General features: G+C 38.7%; 1 protein-coding gene across 1 annotated transcript in view; it reads left to right on the top strand.

Moving 5' to 3' along the window:
* Window positions 1-13921, top strand: part of LOC135215618 (U3 small nucleolar RNA-associated protein 25 homolog) — a 112026-nt gene extending 98105 nt beyond the window's left edge. The window contains exon 8 of the mRNA XM_064250525.1: window positions 12266-13921. Within this exon, the coding sequence (XP_064106595.1) occupies window positions 12266-12436 (171 nt within the window). The 3' untranslated portion in view covers window positions 12437-13921. The remainder of the gene's footprint in view (window positions 1-12265) is intronic.
* The last annotated feature ends 409 nt before the right edge of the window (window positions 13922-14330 follow it).

Genomic DNA, 14330 nt, shown 5'->3' with positions numbered 1-14330 from the left:
TAAGCAATATTCAAAATCTGCCAATCATAATATTCATGAAGTCTTACTCGACAGGCAGAGAATTAAGCAAAATGAAGTGTGACTTGACTAAAGTTTAACTTTCTATATTCAAATAAGCATACACTTAAAACATAATGCCATACTGAGAATAACAATGAACAACAATAAGTGGTTATATATATAATTAGACCTCCAGGTAAGTTACATCCTACATAATTCTACTATCTCTGTTGTTCAGGGCAACACATCTTATCTGTCTACCCTGATGTATCGATACGACACATTCAGGTGTGTTAATGGCCCTACGGTTTCGTGAAGTTACTTTGTCTCATAACAAGATGACGCCTAACAGTATTAATTATATCAGCACTAACATTAGTGTGCTAACAAGGGGAAAATTAATGGAGACATTCTTTGTAGGGATTAAATATGATAACACACAAGAAACGAAATGCAAATTTGATCAAAACAACGTCAATCTCACAAAATATAAAGACTAGGGAATAACACTAAATCAGAACAGCTAACCAACTAATGTATAAACGAGCCAGGCTTCGAAATCATCTCTAAGCTATAGCAACGTTTGCTGGCTAAAATTTTCCCAAGTTAAATGGAATTCTAAGTGCCTAGAATAGGCCACGATGCCAATTATGGCACTTTTACGACAGTAGTTCGTAAAGAAGTACTAATTTATACAAGGCCAGGGTAGCTGGCAGTTTGGCTCTGCCTAAGCAGTGCATACAATATACAAAAAAAAAAAAAGCCTCAAATCAGTAAATATGAAGAAAGGAAACCAAGGAAGATAAGATACAGACAATACAAAAGGAAGAGAAGAAAGTTATGAAAGGGTCAGAAAGAAGTAGAAGTAGCAGAGTCTGGCACTCTCTTCTGGACGGAGAGGGTCAGAATTCTCTATAAGAAGGTGGTACTGTGCCAGGCACTAGTGCAGAGAGGCTATTGGCTCTCGTAGGGTTTCGGAAAACCTCAACGCCCTTTTCCCTTCTTCCTTCGACCTCTCCAAGGTCGGTTTGACGACGCCACGGGGGGCCTTGGAGGATCCAAGCCCTTTGAAGATTCTGAAGGGGCATCTGCTCCAGCTGCTGCGACAACTGGAGCCTTGGCACTCGTCCCCGTGCCTAATGCTGCGTGGCTCGGTTCCCTGAGTTCTTCAGCCAAATAGGATTCGGCAGAGTCATTACTCAGGGACCGGTTAGCTACTGATGGAGGGGGATTGGATGAGGTAATGGTACTCAGGATGGGCTTACCCGTGGAGAGGACCGACTCTGGGGCGGCCGGCGAAGCCGCATCATCGGTGGAGTGTCCACTATGGTTATGGGTGTCCTGGGGGATTTCTATTGGAATTGGCTCTTCCTTGACTGCCGGCATGGGTAGTTGGGCCAAGCCAGCGGAGGGAGAGCGACCGGGACTTAGAGCTCCAGGAGGAAGACTTGAGTCTGGCCTTGGCACTGGCACTAAGGTCGTTCCTGACTCAGTGGAAGGACTGGAGCATGGCCCAACATCCATGAGAGATGGAGCCTGGCACTGCCTGGCACCTTCAAGTGGCACTGGCTGTGCAGAGGTAGTCCTTGGAGGCCTGTGGAACGGGTCTGGAGCTATGTGAGGGCAGTGGCCCTGAAACGGTATAAAGTTAGGAGGAGACTTAAAATCTTGTCCTAGCAGGACATCATAACCTCCTGGTATATAGCTTGCTACTGCCATGGTACATATCTTCGAACGGTGAAGTCATGTGACTCTCAACCAGACAGTAGGTAGGAACATCTTGACATGGTTGAGGTTCTCTATCGTCACGAACTGATGCCTATCAACCTTAGCTCCATAAGGAATTTTATCCTCTCGGATGATAAAGACTTGTGCACCAGTGTCGTCGAAAGCTCGGACCTGGTGGGCAGGATAGTGACCTCTTGGAGGTGCGACAAATATGGGGCCCTGAGCAGGGGGCCCTAGAGTGGATGGATTTGTCACAGCCATAGCAATGGCAGAAACAGGAGCTTTTTTGGGGCATCCCGCCCAGGCAGCAGTGTGCCCATGCACTCTGCAGGTGTCACAGAAACTTGCTAAAATCAGGCGGGTGCCTGTTGTTTCTGTTCCAATGGCCGTTGTTTTTGTTACTATGATTGGGTAGTCCATTTAGAGGAGGGGCAGCAGCTTGCTGAGGAGGATCTACTTTGGATAGGCACTGCTCCGTGGTGTGACCGGGTTTGTTGCAATGCCCACACACAGGTTTCCGAGGAAGGTTATTGGCGCGCTGGGTAGGCTGAGAGGTGGCAGCAGGAGTGAGGGGGAGAGCAGGATGTATTTTCTTCTTTAAAGAACACTGCAATGGATGGTGGGTGTCATAGGCATCTGCCCATTTACAGCACTCCAAAAGAGTCTTAGGGGCCTTGTCCACCAAGTGGGTGGCAAGGTCAGGGGGGGCGTAGGCAAGAAAGTCCTCTAACTGGAAGAGCTCTGAGACCTCCTCAACAGATGTTGCATGGGAGGCCTTCATCCACCTACGGAGTGCCAGTGTCTTCTTGGCTGCCCACTCTGTCCACATCTGGTTAGTCTTCTTGGGCATAGTCCTCCATTTTTGCCTCCACCGGTCTGGGGTCAATTCGTAAGCCCGAAGGATTGCCGCCTCTCGGACGAAGGCGAGATCATGTCGCTCATTCAGGGGAAGGGCCTCGAATGCAGTCCGCCCTTTGTCAGCGAGATGCTTGCCAAGGAGGAGGGCCACTTCCTGAGGGGTTGGATTGAAGTTCCCAAACACCTGCTCGACATGATCGAGCTAGGTGTCGGGTTCGTTATTGTCCCAAGCCCTAATGAGGGCGCCCATGCTGTGGAGGCGTGGGACTCGGGGGTGCCAGGGTGGCACTCTTGACCGCCATAGCCAGTTCATGTGCCCTTTCAGCAGCTTGAAATTCTCTTTCAGCTGCTTCTCTTCTTTCTTGCGCCTCTCTTTCAGCCGCTTGGTATGCCCTTTCAGCTGCTCTCTCTTGGGCTGCATCCTTCAGCTTATCATTCACCCAATTGATTAGCTTTGTGCCCTCCAGCCCCAGGGCTTTTCCGGCTTCTGTGAAGGCCTTAGCCTCCTCCAGTGCTGCGTTACTGGCCATCTCCTCAGCCATAAAACGCTAGTAGACTAGCCTGGGAATAATAAGGTGGAAAGTAGTTGCAAAATCAGCAAAGGTCGCCAGAGGTATGCGGAAATGCTAAACGCAGCCTTGGCAAGATGACCATAAATACCTGCAAACACAGTTACTACTGGTGCGTAGCACGGCGGAAAACTCACGTTGTAGAATCTCTGTGATTTACAGTTCGGCGGAGAACTCGACGCCGGTAATGGATTTGGTAATAAATTTTGTAAAACAAAACGAAAGAATCTGGTCACGCAATTCACGGAATCCTCACATGAAAAGGTAGCAAATGGATGTCGTAGAGGCGGCAATTCGACGCCAATATGGATTTGTACGGTAAAAGGGAAAATAAAATTTGTCACAAAATTCACGGAATCCTCACGTGAAAAGGTAGCAAAGGGATGTCATAAAGGCGGAAATTCAACGCCTGTACGGATTTGTAAGGTAAAAGGAAAAATTAAAAATCTAGGCACGAAATTCACGGAAACTCATGTGAAAAGGTAAAAAATAAATGTCGTACAGGCAGAAGCTTCAATGCCAGTACGGGTTGGGAAGGTGAAAAGGGAGAGAGAGAGAGGGAAAAAAAAGAAAGAAAGAAAAAAAAAAAGACTTGTCACGAAATTCTTGGAAACTCAACGTGAAACATGACAAAAATGTTGTTAATGGGGAACCTTACGCAAGCACGATTTTGTAAATAAAAAAAAATCTGGTCATGAAATTCACGGAACCTCACGTGAAAGCGTGGGAAATAAAGAACGTAAATGCAGAACCTCAACGCAATTACGGGTTTGTTAAAAAAAAATCTGGTCTCGGAATTCACGGAATCCTAATGTGAAAACGTGTCACATACAGTTGATAATAAAAAAAAATGGAAATGGGATCTCCCTTTTGTTTGTTTTTTAATAGATATCGTCTCGAGGATGGAGACAGGAAGTTGATAAAATATATGCTTTTCTTTGTTACCAACGCAAATCCCCGTTAACCTATTTGCTCAGAAGACCCAGGTTAACCTCTCTAATGCTATAAATTACACTGCTTTTTTTCCCCACCACCGTCTTTTCCCTCGCTCTCTCAAACCTAAAACCCTCCTGTCCACGAACTTAAAACCCAGGAGAATTAAGCCGCATGCGGCCCGTCTAGACTAATGATACGGAAGAATGAATCACCACTGATTTCAAGGCCGGGCTGGCCCTTGTTCGAAATGCAAAAGTATTTGCCCTATTTGATTACTTTCTGCACAGAGAATGACGAAAAGAAAACGTTTACCTTTGATTTTGCTTATCCTAACGTAAAGAATATTGTGCTAGAGACGTCCCGTTTGTTGCAAAATGAAGGTACATAATTGATTGAATATTACTAGACTGTAAGTGTTGTAGCTTACAATTGCAGTTTTCGATCATTTCGGTCGAGTTAAAGTTGGCCAAAGGTCGAATTTTTTCTATTTATCGTTATTTATATGAAAATATTTCAAAACTGATAAAAGCTACAACCATGGGTTGTTTTATTGTTGTATTCTACATGAAATTGCACACATTTTCATATATAAAACTCTATGTAACGGCTATTATAAAACAGTGCAAACATTACGACAATCGGACGAAAAAATTTCTGATTTTTTCGGAAGAGTTACTGAGCGGACGTAAGGAAAAAGTTTTTTCCATAAATTCACCATAAATCGAAATATTGTGCTAGAGACTTCCAACTTATTGCTAAAAGGTAAATGATTGAATATACTTGAATGTAATAGTTTTAGCTTACAATTGCGTTTTTTTTACCATTTCGGTCAAGTCAAAGTTGACCGAAGGTTGAAATTTTGGCACATCGTTATTTATATGAAAATATTTCTAAACTTATTGCTAAAAGGTAAATGATTGAATATACTTGAATGTAATAGTTTTAGGTTACAATTGCGTTTTTTTTTACCATTTCGGTCAAGTCAAAGTTGACCGAAGGTTGAAATTTTGGCATATCGTTATTTATATGAAAATATTTCTAAACTGATGAAAGCTACAACCATGGGTTGTTTATTATTGTATTCTACATGAAATTGCACACATTTTCATATATAAAACTTTATGTAACGGCTAATATAAAACGGTGCAAACGTTACGACAATCGGACAAAAAAATTTATGATTTTTTCGGAAGAGTTACCGCACGGACGTAAGGAAAATTTTTTTTTCAAAAGTTCACCATAAATCGAAATATTGTGCTAGAGACTTCCAATTTGTTGCAAATGAAGGTAAATGATTGAATATCACTAGAATGTAAAAGTTTTTACCTTACAATTGCGTTTTTTGACCATTTCGGTCGAGTCAAAGTTGACCGAAGGTTGAAATTTTGGCACTTATCGATATTTATATGAAAATATTTCAAAACTGATAAAAGCTACAACCATGGGTTGTTTTATTGCCGTATTCTACATGAAACTGCGCACATTCTCATATATAAAACTTTATCTAACGGCTAATATAAAACGGTGCAAACATTAAGACAATCGGACGAAAACATTTCTAATTTTTTCGGCAGTTACCGCGCGGACGTAGGAAAAGTTTTTTTAAAAAATTCACCATAAATAAAAATATTGTGCTAGAGACTTCCAATTTGTTGCAAAATAAAGGTAAATGATGTAATATTACTAAAATGCAATAGTTTTAGCTTACAATTGTGGTTTTCGACCATTTCGGTCGAGTCAAAGTTGGCCGAAGGTTGAAATTTTGGCACTTATCGTTGTTTATATGAAAAAATTACAAAACTGATAAAAGCTACAACCATGGGTTGTTTTTTGTTGTATTCTACATGAAATTGCACACATTTCCATGTATAAAACTTTATGTAAAACGGCTAATATAAAACAGTGCAAACATTACGACAATTGGAGGAAACAGTTTCTGATTTTTTCGGAAGAGTTACCGCGCGGACGTAAGGAAAAATTTTTTTCTTTTTTCAAAATTTCATAATCAAAATATTGTTAGAGACTTCCAATTTGTTGCAAATAAAGGTAAATGATTGAATATTACTAGAATGTAATAGTTTTAGCTTACAATTCCGGTTTTCGGCCATTTCGGTCGAGTCAAAGTTGACCGAAAGTTGAAATTTTGGCACTTATCGTTATTTATATGAAAATATTACAAAACTGATAAAAGCTACAACCATGGGTTGTTATTGTTGTATTCTACATGAAATTGCGCACATTTTTATATATAAAACTTTATTTAACGGCTAATATAAAATGGTGCAAACATTACGACAATTGGATGAAAAAATTTATGATTTTTTCAAAAATTCAACAAAAATCTAAATATTGTACTAGAGACTTCCAATTTGTTGCAAAATAAAGGTAAATGATTGGATATTACTAGAATGTAAGAGTTTTAGCTTACAATTGCGTTTTTTGACTATTTTGGTCAGTCAAAGTTGACCAAAGGTTGATATTTTGGCACATCATTATTTATATGAGAATATTTCAAAACTGATAAAAGCTACAACCATGGGTTGTTTTTTTTTTTTTGTATTCTTCATGAAATTGCACACATTTCCATATATAAAACTTTATGTAACGGCAAATATAAAACGGTGCAAACATTACGACAATGGGACGGAAAAATTTCTGATTTTTTGGGAAGAGTTACGCTCGGACGTAAGGAAAAAGTTTTTTCATAAATTCACCATAAATCGAAATATTGTGCTAGAGACTTCCAATTTTTTGTAAAATGAAGGTAAATAATTGAATATTACTAGAATATCAGAGTTTTAGCTTACAATTGCATTTTTCGACCATTTCGGTCGAGTCAAAGTTGATTGAAGGTTGAAATTTTGGCATTTATCGTTATTATATGAGAATATTTCAAAACTGATAAAAGCTACAACCATGGGTTGTTTTTTGTTGTATTCTACATGAAATTGCACACATTTTCATATATAAAACTCTATGTAATGGCTAATATAAAATGGTGCAAAAATTATGTCAAAATGACTAAATAATTTCTGAGATGTGTCGCTGATGCTTTTTAGTGCAAGAAGAAAGAGATTTGCGCTTGCCCGCCTGGGTAACGATTGTAAACAAAACAGCTTGATCCGTGAATTCCCAGCATCCCTCAAGGTGCGTGATTCAAAAGTTTTCACCAAGTAGGCCTATAACTATTTTCCTGCGAATTTTTAAAAAAACATTTTTGCGTCGGCGTTTCATACTTCAATTCGGCACCCAACAGACAATTTTCGTCAACGTTTAATACATCCAATAGGCATTTAAGGGTTAAGGGGGCCGGCCGGCTAATGCCGTTTTTTAACGACAGGACTTTGACATTCATACCACTTAATAAGGAGACTTGGGACATCTCCAAACCGCATATGATTTTCGCCTCTGACCTTCGGTTTTGTGACGCCAGGGCAATTTATCCCGAAAATAACCATTTTTCAAATTCTATCTCCTCCCTTGATATTTAATATTAAGACCTGGGATTACCACCATATATAGACCTGATGTCGACCTCCAATCAAATGGAGAGTTTTTTTTCTAAAAGTCATTTTTTTGCTAGATATGAATTTTTCAAAAAAAAGACGAAACAAAAATTGGAAAAAAGGGCTCTATTTGATTGTTCTATAATGTCTTTCTGAGTTATATACCAAATTCCAATGTTATAGCTTCAAAACTAAGTGAGGAGATAGATTTTGAAGGTCAATAAGTATAGTTTTGAGATACGGGCGTTCAAAGTTTTCCTTCGTATTTCTATAAAGACAGTGTTAATAAATAATGATTATTATGAATGTATATTTCTTTTTTGTGTATTAATAAACCAAAACTATTTTATTTATCATAATTTAATCATAAATGATGATCCCTTTGCTCATATATCGTAGCCTGGGGCACTGCTTGAGGCAAGATGGGGCACTCCTTCCTACGTAACCCCCTCTCTCCCCTTCACTAACTCAGCTTATTACAGCGAATTTTCTTTTGTATGTTAGCGAGATGTTTTCCTTGTATTTTCCTCTTTGGCATGATGACATTCTTGCCGAAACAAAGATAAACAAACGTAAATGTAAGAGAATGTCAAAGGTGAAACTCGAAGGTGTACTCTCTTTTTACAAAGACAATTTAATAGATCATGATTATTATGAATTTCATATTCCATTTTGGGTATTAAAAAACCACAACTATGTTATTTATCATAAATGAAGATCTCTTTGCTCAAAGATTGTAGCCTTGGGCACAGTGTGACGTGTGCTGTCAGGCAAGAAGGGGGCGTTACTAGTCAACCCTCCCCTCTCTCTTCACTAACTACGCGTATATTATGATATTCTGCAATAATACTTGAGCGATTTTTCTTCATCTGTATGTTAGCGAGATGTTTTCCTTGTCTTTTCCTCATTGGCATGATGAACTTCTTGCCGAAACATACATAAACATACGTAAAAGCAAGCGAATATCACGAGGTGAAGCTCGAACGTGTAATCTACTCGACTTCTATGGTCCAACTGATTCATGATTGAACCAGATACTTGCTTCAGACGCTTCTGCGAGCCACGGAATCTCTACAGATGCCATTTCTCACAATTTCTTTGCCAATAATTATCAAAATTTACGATAACAGAAGAAATATTGCATTTTCTTGTACGGATGAATGATTTAGGCTTATTGAGTTATGTTTAGTAATTACCCTGTAACTACGAAAGTAAGAGGAATTTTGACGAAATATTTCGTATACGTATTCTCAATTGCCATATGAAGCTCCATGAATTTTTTCATTACTTTGCATTTTTCGCCCTATACCACCATATACGTATAGGGGTTCCGGCCAGCCCCCTTAATAGTTACTTCCAGCATAGTAGTAGAAGCTATGGTAATGAGGAGTTGGAGCCTAGCATAAAATTCAGTCATGGCTCTCCTGAGATTTATCTCTTAGGGATCCCAATTGCTGTGTTACCACGTCCAGTGGGAGCTTTTGCCTCGAAAGGAAGGACAATTGTTGCCCATTCCCTCGCAGAATTATCAGATACTGGGGATGACAAATATAAATGGGTTTATTTTTTCTTCTTCTTGTTTCCTAATCACCGAAATATTCTGAAATTCTGCTTTCACATGACTGATTGCTGTAAATGTGGATGGGATAGAAGGTTAGTGCCTCTTGGAGAGGGTACTGCTTCTCAAGAATTGTGCAATATTTTCCATTAAACTGGAGAAAGGTTGCTTCTGGGGCTATCATTTTCATATAAATAGGCAGGATAACCATCTCCTTTGATGGTTTCTAAAACAGGATTTGATATAGTAAAAACCTGTTTTTGGTAGTTGCTGTTGAGTCCTTAATGATTAGCCTTTTCATGGTCTATCCAGATCATCATGGTGACCAGACTAGTGTCAAAGAATTCTTTTAACTGGTCTTGTTGCTGCTACAGGCAGTCCCCGCTTATCGGCAGAATTGGTTAATGGTGATCCGATTTTATGGCCCTTGCCTAGTGCCATAAAATTGGCAATTTATCAGTGCCATAAGGCACTGATCATAGTTATGGCGCCATTAACAGGTTATCGGAGCCATTGACTAGATATCGGCACCTTAATTACCATAAATGTCCGAGTTTTGGTCAATAGTAGTTTTCGTTTTTCAGCACACTGCCAATATACTCACAAATGGTTATAGGCCACAAGTATGTGTCCATAGCTTGATGTTGGGTAACATGATCAGCGAGTTGTAGTCATGAAGTAATAGTAATGAATTAAAATATTAATTCACAATTACTGTAATAACATTACGTACCTTAAAGGCTTTATTCATGAATGCTTCTAACCTCAATTAAGACAAAACGAAATGGATCCCCAGTCAGTATTTTTCTATGTAGTATTTCATGATTTTTTATTACCTGGTCTATTCCCAAACACTAGTTCAAGGCTATAGGGTACGTTAGTTGGTAAATATAATAATTTTTGGGATTATCAAACCAATATTATATAAAATCAATATCTCTTCATATTTTAATATATATATTTGACAAAGTGCAACATCACATGAAGAAGTAAGTATCATATTCTCATTGGAAAAGGAGAGTGTCACAGCAATCTTTAAAACACTTGGGAGATTACTACCAGTGGTGTAATATGCATAAGTAGATCTGCATTAATGTATTTTCTTCAACACTTGGAAAGACCACAATATTAAGGATAACTTAGGAACTTTCTATATAACAAAACCCATTTACAGTGGACCCCCTGTATTCGTGTTCTCCAGATTCGCGGACTCACACATTCGCGGACTTCTATCGGGAACGTTCCATTTACAGTGGACCCCCTGTATTCGTGTCCAGATTGCGACTCATTGATTCTTCGGGAACTCCATTTACTGCGTATTCTCCATTGCGGACACTTCGCGGACTTCTATCGGGAACGTTTCCCTGCATTATTCATGAAAAATTCGCATGTTCACAGTATTTTTCTATGAGAAATATCCACAAAATCTTGGTTTTTTATCAATTTTATCATTAAATGCATTTTTTGTGATAAAACTATTAAAAAACCCAAGTATAAAAATTTTTAGTGGGTTTTTCTTGAGTTCTAACTAACAAAATAGGCTGTTTTCAGTGTTTTTATAGGGGTTCCAATTATTTGCGGGTTCTAACTATTCACGGGGGTTCTGGTATGCATCCCCCGCGAATGGGGCGGGGGGACCCCTTTAGTTTGGTTATAAGATATACTACAAAGGAAATACAGTAATGGTCTTTAGCAAACACCAAGGCTCGTTAGACAAACACGATTGGGAACTATACTATCTTGGCTATATTTCGTAAACAAGAAGTTAGGCTAATCAAATTTACACTTTCTGTTAAACTGTGAATCTCAGCTTTTGAACCTCCCTCCATGTTTGTGATTTGGGCACAGTATGATTGGTGAATGATTGGTGTAGGGGTTAGGGTGTTGGTTATGATGAAGTACATGCAGTTTTTAAAACATTAAACTGATTCTTTCATGGAAAATCTTCAATCTGCAATGAGTAGCCACCTTTCAGGCCCCCCTATTCTTTTCTCTCCCTCGCATCCAGTCCATGTGATGCATTACAAGGATGGTTTGCACATACTGGTGGCTCCACAGAGTACATGTGCAAAGACATTCAAGTCTGGAAATGTGGAGACAAAATGATTGATGGTATTGTCAAAGAAATTAATTAATATAGTTTAAAACCTCAGTTTTAAATAAATTAAGATATTTAGATACCACAATTAATTATTACATGTTCAGATCATGATGATAATGGATGCACAAGATATTTAGCAGTAATAAATATTGCCAAGAATGTGGCTGAGAGAGATTGGGTATCAGCATGTATAGTCAGGTAGTGCTCACTTAACAAAGAGCAGTGACATAGGTCTAGTATGCGGTTTTTGCTGTCCCTGCAAAGTGGGTTAAGAATACATGATTAATTTACCCTGTATGAATCTTATAGGTTCCTTTGTATGGTATTATTTCTCATATATGTCTTATTGAAGTAGGGTCTGAATGCTTCTGATGTTTATTTCACCTTTCCCATAATACTTATAGTACAGGATTACCATAGACCAAACTTTTGTTAATCTATATAGAAACTGTATTATCTTAGGTAAGATTCATATAGTCCAGTAAATATAAACTGCCTCAGATTCATATCGGTCATTGTCATAATATGGCATAAGTGTCCTTCTACAATGTGTTTTTGATTAGTATTTAAAATCTTAGCAGTGCAGCACAAGCAGTAGTGGGTCGTAATGAAGCTTAAAAACAAAATATGAGTCAATTATAGTATGTGGACATAGCACTCTACCTTTGGGTAGTTATACTTTTAGCTAACCACATGGTCAATTTGAAATTGCAGTTCTTTATAGTCATCTTATTGTTAACTAGTGTTGTCTGCCCCCTACAGTGCATGTAAGACTGACTTGTATGTAAGCAAGTTTTGAAATGTAAACATTTTGGTGGTAGGATTTCATTACCTATGGTTTGAGAACATGTTTGGTAATATGTACTGTATGTACTAGTATACTGTTTTGTAATCTGTATTTCTTGGTGTTATTATTTTGGCACTTAGTATTCTGGATCACCATTTTTCACTATAATTATAATGGAAAATAATAAGTAGCCAATTTTTTCATTAAATTTTTTGTTCACAGGATGGCAACCAAAATCGTCGTACTCAAAAGAAGCATGTAGGAAATAACACAGTTTGTGCACTGTACCAGCAGTCTGATATCACCAAAGTTGTTGGAGTTTTGGGTTCACAGAGAGCAGGAGAAATTATCAAGGCCCAGAAATCCCTACACATTTGTGCAATTGGAAGTTAAGATTTTATATGATGGGCAATAAATTTCACTTGTTTTACCATAAATTCATTACATAACATAACCTACGTATTTATACCCGGAGCATATATCTCCAGACTCGTTTCACTTTAGCAGGAAAATGATAAGATAACACTGGTGGGTTGGTGCATATTTAAGCAATCTTTTTTTTTCTTCAGTATTTAACTAAATGACTGTGTGTATGTTGACTAGTTAGCAAAATGAGGAGATTCCCAGATTTTGTTACCTTTGAAGATAACTTTATGTACCTTTGAATATTACTGTATTTTTGTTTCAGTTTTCAATTTTTTCTTGTCATTTTACTTCTTTATGGGCAATAACATTTGATGCAGATGAAAATTAACTTCCATGTACAGTGGAACCTCGGTTTTGGTACATAATTTGTTCCAGAACCTTCCATGAAAACTGAAACAGTAATTCCCACAAGGAATAATGTAAATACAATTAATGCATTCCAGACCCCAAAAATATTAACATAAAACACATTTTATAGGGAATAAACATAGTATTACATACAGAAAACTGTGAGAAATAAATATAAATGATTAATGAAAAGAATAAATTAACATTTAACATCACTTAACTTTATGGAAAACACTTGGTAGCCTATGGAAGACGGAGAGAAGGGGAGAGGGAGGAGGAGAGGTTAATGTTTTCAAGGGAAATCTCCCTCCAGATGGACTTCAGGTATCAAGGACCTATCTGGGGTTACTTCTCTTCATTTTTTACCGGCACTATCTGAGGTTACTTCCCCCACATAGTTTTTCACTGGCACTAGGACCAGCATGACAGTTACTGGACCCTTGTTGCACAGCAAAACTGTCCAGAAACATTTGTTTCTGTTATTTCTTCAAAATTTGCTTAAAGTTAAAGCATTGTCATTAAAGAGGTTGGCAACACAGAATACAACTTCTTTGTTGGGATGATAATTCTCCACAAAATTTTTTACAACATTCCACTTTGGAAACTTGTCCTTAATCCCTGAAATAGAATGTATGTCCATTTGTTTTCTGAATTGCTCAAAGCAGACTCTGCTGGCCTTAAATTTACTAACAGCAGTGCTTGTTGTAGGCATTTTCTCACTGAGATCAGCATGCAACTTCCTCCAACACTTTGTTATGAGTTCTTTCCTAAATTCTTGTAGGTAAACTCACCTTGCAAGCTCCCTCAGACTATTACTGGATGACTTTCAAGATCCAACTCACCAACCAAAGAGGAAAGTAAAGGGAAAGAGGGAAAGTCCCTTGCCACAAACTCGCAACCACCGAGCCCCGGGCCACAACACCTTACCTCCAGAACAACTGACTGACAACTGCCCAGGTGTAGACAATCCCACTCACACGTAACTGCGGCAGTGTTTTCCCAAAAATTCCTAAATTACATTAATCACGGAACACGCCCACATGATCTCCAGATCAAAACACACACACACACACACACACACACACACACACACACACACACACACACACCACACACCACACACCGAGACATAAACAGCCATCCATACAGGAGGTCTTCTATTCCTCTGTGGACGCTAATTCTCCCATTTCTCTTTGATCACTCACTTGTGGTTTCACTGATTCTTCTGAGACTGAATCATCACTTGACATTTTGCTTGAGCTATCAGATAGGGAAGCTGAAACCACAACTGGTCGCACATCCAACACATGCCTTGGCATTCCATCCACGGAAATGTTCAAAGAGTTCACATGAGTAACCATCCCTTTACACCATTGAGTAGTACAATGGGCATCCAGGGGCTTCACCCACACCTCCTCTCCTATCTTAATTGAAAGGGGCGTAACTTGGCTGGTATCTGCTCCTTTGGGGACTACTGAAGGGTATCTCCACTCATATCTGTACACCACATGTT

Source organism: Macrobrachium nipponense, chromosome 5, assembly GCF_015104395.2.
Source record: "Macrobrachium nipponense isolate FS-2020 chromosome 5, ASM1510439v2, whole genome shotgun sequence".
In the NCBI taxonomy this organism is placed as follows: domain Eukaryota; kingdom Metazoa; phylum Arthropoda; class Malacostraca; order Decapoda; family Palaemonidae; genus Macrobrachium; species Macrobrachium nipponense.
The sequence above is the reverse complement of the archived record's forward strand: the minus strand, read 5'-3'. Positions and strand labels throughout refer to the sequence as shown.